The 7309-nt window shown below is 34.5% G+C and overlaps 1 protein-coding gene across 1 annotated transcript; it reads left to right on the top strand.

Annotated features, from left to right (window-relative positions):
* Window positions 1-2527: 2527 nt before the first annotated feature.
* Window positions 2528-6653, top strand: LOC111987347 (probable xyloglucan glycosyltransferase 5). Its single transcript, XM_024019052.2, has 5 exons — window positions 2528-3762; window positions 4415-4723; window positions 4817-5107; window positions 5242-5355; window positions 5484-6653. Exons 1-5 carry the CDS (start codon window positions 3040-3042, stop codon window positions 6126-6128), a joined length of 2082 nt encoding a protein of 693 aa, XP_023874820.1. The 5' UTR covers window positions 2528-3039; the 3' UTR covers window positions 6129-6653.
* Window positions 6654-7309: the final 656 nt, after the last annotated feature.

Below are 7309 nucleotides of genomic sequence, written 5' to 3'. Positions count from 1 at the left end.
TTGGAAAGTCAAACTAATATTAAACTATATGTTAGAACTCTTATATTTATGCATGTCATATTATATTGTATAGAAAATTTTTAAGTATACTTGAAGTAGAAATGTTGCTCTTTCCTCTTACATTCATGGTGGACCCTATCATGAATTTAATGAGTGGATTCTACCATAAATATGAAAAGAGAAAGTACAATTTTCTGTATTTTGAAAGTACTTAAGAATTACCCATAATGTATTGCTAAAAACAATTAGAATATATATCTCAGATATTTTTCTCATAACTCATAATCAATAATCAAGGTAGAAGTAGGTTGTTGTCCTATATATTTTGACTTACCAAAGGGAAGTGTTGTCCAAGAGAAAAACAGAAAGAAAAAGAAAAAGTAACCTGTGTCAAATCTAAATTTAACTCCTTAGCTACTTAAGCCAGCAAAGCACAATGCCTTTAAAAAGTAGTAAATTGTTCTGCAATTTGAAAGAATCATAACATTGACAAAAATCTAAATAATCCAACTACTTCAAACTTAAAATTGTCAGTCATCTTTATGGCCCCCTCCTTAACCCCCTCCCCTAAAAAACAAAAGAAAAAAAAAAAAGATAAATAGAGAAAGTCGCCAAGACCTAAACATTTATTTATTTCTAGCTAAGTAATAACATTAGGGAGAAATTTATGGATTTACTAAGAACATAAGTTTAGAAAATATTTTAAAAATTTTTTTAGGAAGAAAAAAAAAAGTGAATGATTTTTTTTATTAACTTTTTTATATTTCACATAAAAATAGTATTAAAACTTTCTTTAAATGGTTTAATAACAAATATCTTAAGAATATCAGTTAATCGGAACCATAATATTATCTCCTTCAGGAAGGAAATGCCATTATTGATCTCCTTCGAAAAGTGAAAAATAGAGCACGGTATGGAAGAGATGAGATTCTTTGCTTTTGATTACAAGAAAATACCTAAATAATTAATAAGAGAGTAGACAAAAGAGTTTGTGAGTCTCAAAATATGAGAAGCATTCTGGTAAGAAAAAGACCTTAGACATTTCCTACTAAATTTTAATTTCTGATAGTGGGACCAAATCATGTATAGGTATATTATAACTATACTACATTACTACAAGTTATTGCGGGGAGTAAAGAAAACAATCTTTTCTACTAAAGCCAACATCATTCTCTAGATCAACCACACCATCATCTTATTTGCCTTATATGTATTAATTTACTCCTACATTGTTTTCTATAATAATATTTATATTCTTTGCCGATCAATATATATATATATATATATATACTTCGTGTACTACTTTTCTTTTTATTGGGGCAAGCACATTTCTAAAAGCTTTTGTTCCTTAATCATCTAATGATGGTGTACTACTATATTTTAATGAAAAAAATAATAATTAATGAATTATGATATGAATTTCCTCCAAAGACCTGTATGACAATTTAATATGTATCCACTTTTTATCAGTTTTTTTTTTTTTTTTAAATATATATTCATTTTTTATGGGCAAGACAGTCATGTCGCCACATTTGTTTTTGTCCAAACTATATTTGTTCCAAATTTATTGTTTTCATAATAAAATTATTATGCCTATTAGTATTACTGTATTAGGGTTGCCATTCACAAAGTCTGTACTCTCTGAATGCAAACCGACATTTATACCCTTCTCTGAGATACTTTTCGTCTACACAGAAAAGGGTTTAGTACAGGCCAGTATGGGCCTTTGATGTGGGCCCCTAATCCATATATATATTTTTTATCTTAACTTTATTTTTTGTTTTAAATTTTGTTTTTTTTTTTTTTTTTGCTAAAGGTTTATTCTTTTTGATGAGAGCTAACGGTTTATTCTTTTTTTTTATCTTAACTTTATTTTTTGTTTTAAATTTTGTTTTTTTTTTTTTTTTTGCTAAAGGTTTATTCTTTTTGATGAGAGCTAACGGTTTATTCTTTTTGTAAACTAATGAAGTGATTTAATAGAATTATCCCCAGAGCCCTTAGCTCCTGACAATGTAAAAGCACAAAAGAATATTCTCAATCATACCCAACTTACATGAGTAACATGTCTCTCTAAAAATTTACTACAAGTTAAATATTACTACTACTTTCCTTTTTGTTTTTACTTACCATTATTTTTTTTTTACTATTACAGGAAAGCTGGCTTAAGGCAAATCTAAGCATAGCACCAAAAAAAAGGTCCTTATTATAATGAGCTACCAACTTACCATGTCTAGCCCTGCTTTTTATTCCGTGTTCTTTCATTCCAAGCAAGCTTGCTTACACTTGGAGTCAAGTCAACACACTCAAACACATGAAAAAAAGAAGAAAAAAGAAGAAAAAATAAGCCATATCTAGATTTTTCACAACATAATGAAAGTGTGTTTACTTATAGTCAACTCCTCTAGACTCTCTCTACCAACTTGCATGCTCAGCTTCAAGTAGCATATGTTCGTTTTACACTTTCTTTTTTTAAGAAAAAAAACACTTTTTTTTAAAGGAAAATAAACCTTAATGCCATTTTAAAGTTCTAAAGTTAGATTCTATAAGCTGGAAATTATACACCAAAAATTAATAGTAAAAATTTTTGAGGGAGTTATTTGGGAGGCTGTGCTTTTGTTGTCTGGATTGCTTGACAAATACCCCACATGGTTTCGAAGGACTCTTACAGCTGCAGAAGATACCTTCCCTCGTAATGTGGCTTTTCCCATGTTTAAGAGTGAGCGAGACTGGCTTTTGAGTTTGTGAGAGCACAATTACAATTACATAGAACTGAGCAAAAGCACTAACCTCCCAGGGCCCCCTTCTCTTTCTTGGTTTTTTTCTTCCTTTTACTTTCTCACATTATGTGTGTGTGGAATTAATGCATAGTCTTTAAAGTGAATTCCTTTTAGCCTTTCTTTGATATTCTTAGCTGTTATATCAAAATGGGTTTTGCTCATTTCTCAAATTTGAGATCTGGGTTCTGAAATTATTTTTCTTTCAAAGGTTCTTCATTTTTGTGTTACTTTTTCAGTTTGAGGTTCCAAATTCCAAACTTTAATGGCTCCAAGATTGGACTTTTCTAACTGGTGGGCAAAAGATACCCGGAAAGGAAACCCAGTGGTAGTCACAATGGAGAACCCAAATTTCTCAGTTGTGGAGATTGATGGTCCAGACTCTGCCTTCAGGCCTGTAGAGAAAAGTAGAGGCAAGAATGCAAAGCAAGTGACATGGGTTTTGCTTCTCAAGGCTAACCGTGCTGTCGGTTGTGTTGCTTGGCTAGCCACTGTGCTTTGGGCATTGCTTGGAGCTATCAAGAAGAGGCTGATCCATAGGCAGGGAGTAACCTTGGCAAGTGAGAAGTTGGGAAAGGGGAAATTGCTTTTTAGAGTGATTAGAGTGTTCCTAGTGACAGCCTTGGCAATCTTGGCCTTTGAGGTTGTTGCTTATTTGCAAGGCTGGCATTACTTCAACAATCCCAGTTTGCACATTCCCAAGACCTCTGATTTGGAAGGCGTGCTCCACATGGTCTATGTTGCTTGGTTGACATTCAGGGCTGATTACATTGCACCTCTAATTCAAGCACTCTCTAAATTCTGTGTTCTTCTATTCCTTATCCAATCAGCAGACCGTATGGTGCTTTGCCTAGGTTGCTTGTGGATAAAATACAAGAAGATTAAGCCCAGGATTGTGGGGGATCCCTTCAAGTCTGATGATTTGGAAGGGTCAGGCTATGACTATCCTATGGTTCTTGTTCAAATTCCAATGTGTAATGAGAAGGAGGTAAATAAAAAACTCAACTTTTTATCTCTCTCTTGCTTTCTTCTTACTTTTTTGGACAATATCTTTAGATTACTTAGCTTCTATCTAGTGGAAAATTCTGGATTTGGGAGTTGTTCTGCACTAGGCTCTAAGAGTTATATTGTTCTTCTTTTCTTTTCTTTTTTTTGAAGAGGAGTTATGTTGTTTTTGGGAATGGAATAATGTGAAATTTAATAAATTGTTGAGGGGTTTGTAATAGTCCGGAGTAATTTGCATGGTTCAGGTATGATGAAAGTCAGAAAGTGTTAAATATAAAAATAAAAATATGTGCCTTTGCCCAATAAAAATAAAAAATAAAACTATTGAGATATAATTCAGCAGTACTTAAAAAGGATTTGAGAATTGTGTCACAGTTCAGATCTGTTATTTTAGTTAGTGGAATTGAGGAAGTTACCCTTATAGCTGATATGTCTGATGAGGACATCAAAAATTAGTTCAAATATGTATAAATAATTATTGGCTTTATTTTGGTAGTTTTTTCTTGATGTTGATAATGTTGATATGTCTGATGAGGACATCAAAAATTAGTTCAAATATGTATAAATAATTTTTGGCTTTATTTTGGTAGATTTTTCTTGATGTTGATAATGTTTTTAATATTGACCTCAAGCAGGTTTATGAGCAGTCTATCTCTGCGGTATGCCAACTTGATTGGCCAAAGGACCGTATACTCATTCAAGTTCTTGACGATTCTGATGACGAGAGTATTCAATGGTTAATTAAGGCAGAGGTTACCAAATGGAGCCAAAGGGGCATCAACATAATCTATCGACATCGCTTGGTTAGAACCGGTTATAAAGCTGGGAATCTCAAGTCAGCGATGGGCTGTGATTATGTCAAGGGTTATGAGTTTGTTGCAATCTTTGACGCAGATTTCCAACCTAATCCTGATTTTCTGAAGCAAACTGTACCACATTTCAAGGTGGGAAAAGAATTATACACTTGTTAGTGAAATTCTTTGGTCAAAGTACTGCTCAGGAATTAATCTGTTTGTCTCTCTTACCTTGTATTGCAGGACAATCCTGAACTAGGTTTGGTTCAGGCTAGATGGTCTTTCGTGAACAAGGATGAGAACTTGTTGACTCGTCTCCAAAACATTAATTTGTGTTTCCACTTTGAGGTGGAACAGCAGGTTAATGGGGTGTTCCTTAATTTCTTTGGTTTCAATGGAACTGCTGGTGTTTGGAGAATTAAAGCCCTGGAGGAATCTGGAGGCTGGCTTGAAAGGACCACTGTTGAGGATATGGACATAGCTGTCCGAGCTCATCTCAATGGCTGGAAGTTTATCTTCCTGAATGATGTAAAGGTAATATAACATATGAATACAGATGTAAGTGAAGAAGCACATGAATTGGACCTAATTTTTTTAACCCTTTCCTTATACCCTGAAAATTTGTAGAACTGTTTCACTTTCAAGCCTTAATGTATGTACATTTTCAGGTCCTTTGTGAAGTTCCTGAGTCATATGAAGCTTACAGGAAGCAGCAACATCGCTGGCATTCTGGTCCAATGCAACTTTTTAGATTGTGTCTTCCAGCAATTATAACTTCTAAGGTACCTCAGATGGTCAACCTTGATCATTCCCACATGCTGATTACTTATAACTGTAGTATATGGTCTTCATTTTTAACTATTGATTACTTTAATAAGAACTAAAAAGGCTTAACTCTTTGATATTGCAGATATCAGTATGTAAGAAAGCCAACATGATACTGCTATTCTTTCTTTTGAGGAAACTTATCCTTCCCTTTTATTCCTTCACATTGTTCTGCATAATTCTTCCTCTAACCATGTTTGTCCCAGAGGCTGAGCTTCCTGTGTGGGTTATTTGTTATGTGCCTGTTTTTATGTCCTTCCTCAACATTCTTCCAGCCCCAAAATCCTTCCCCTTCATTGTTCCTTATCTCCTATTTGAGAATACCATGTCTGTTACAAAATTCAATGCAATGGTATCTGGATTGTTCCAGTTGGGTAGCTCTTATGAGTGGGTTGTCACCAAGAAAGCTGGCAGGTCATCAGAATCTGATTTACTGGCTGTTGCTGAAAAGGATTCAAAGACAATGAACCAACCACAGATCTACAGAGGAGCTTCTGAGAGTGACCTTTCTGAACTGAACCAAATTAAGGAACAGAAAGAAGTAGCTCAAGTTCCTGTTAAGAAAGTTAACAAGATATATAGGAAGGAGCTTGCGCTGGCATTCCTTTTGCTCACGGCTTCTGTCAGGAGCCTGTTATCTGCACAAGGAGTCCACTTCTACTTCCTGCTTTTCCAAGGGGTGACATTCCTTCTTGTGGGTCTTGATCTAATTGGTGAGCAGATGAGCTAATCATGAAGGGAAGCAATACAAAGGAGTAGAAAGAAAAAGCACCCTTCTGCTTAGATTCAGTCAGTGTGCATTTTAGCAGCAATGATTATCTGTGTGGGCAGTGCAAGCGAGGAAATCGGTTCCTTTTTGCATAGGAAGATTGCAGTGAAGGGGTAGCCCTCCAATTCAATAAAAATAAATTTCTTGCATTCCTTATTTGATTTTAAGTGTCCCATAGGATTAATTCTGTGTTTATCCATCATCCTCCACACCATATTTACAATTTTTATTTTTAGTCATTTATTTCCCACATAGGGCATTGGTCATTGTAATCTTCGATAGGGATTGAATTATCTTTTGTTATAGGTAGGAATAGAATACTCTATTTTCTTTAGTATATTATCGTTGACATCAACTCTTGCGTGTGTAATTTGGCATCTCCTATTCAAGCCATACCGTGTATTTATGTATTGTAGAATGCAGAGAGTAGAGTCTAAAGAATGGGATTGCTCAATGCTTTCTGGTTTATAGATTCTTTCTTTTTTAGTGAGTGAGACATGAAAACATCTTTCTGTACATTTTTTTTTCCTGGTTATTTCAAATAACAAACAATTATTCTACCTACCTCTCTCGCAAACATACATGAATAACGATACATACACTACACACGTGGCTGAAACTCACCTCCCTTTTTTGCTATTCTATTACTATTTTGTTTCTTCTGCAGTGCACGTGTGCAAGTTTTGAGTTGAAATCTAGATGAAAAGAGAGTGTCGGCAGGAGAAATGGGTGAAACCAAGCTTAGCTTTATATACTATAGGGGTGGCTGGCTGAGGATTTTGGTTCATAAACACACTTTCACTTTTGAATTATAGGGTTGGTTATACATACATAATTGAGAGGACCAATATCTTTTGTAGCTTCACCAAAAAAAAAAAAAAAAAATCTTTTGTAGGGCATAAGCTGATCCTGGCTTTTGTAGATATGGTGGTTTCTGGTTAGCAATATGGCCAAAGTACAATTTAACCCCATGTCCTTGACATCCATCTATGGTCCACTCCATTAAAGGTTTGTCATGGACTGCCGATTAACAAAATCTTTGATTTGACAAGCCAATTGTTATGCCCTTAGTATCTCATTTTATTCACTTTGGAATACACCTAAGGCAGCTAAGCTGGCAACTCGGTTAAGGTAAGGTGACA

Source organism: Quercus suber, unplaced genomic scaffold, assembly GCF_002906115.3.
Source record: "Quercus suber isolate HL8 unplaced genomic scaffold, Cork oak 2.0 scaffold_112, whole genome shotgun sequence".
Lineage (NCBI taxonomy): Eukaryota > Viridiplantae > Streptophyta > Magnoliopsida > Fagales > Fagaceae > Quercus > Quercus suber.
The sequence above is the reverse complement of the archived record's forward strand: the minus strand, read 5'-3'. Positions and strand labels throughout refer to the sequence as shown.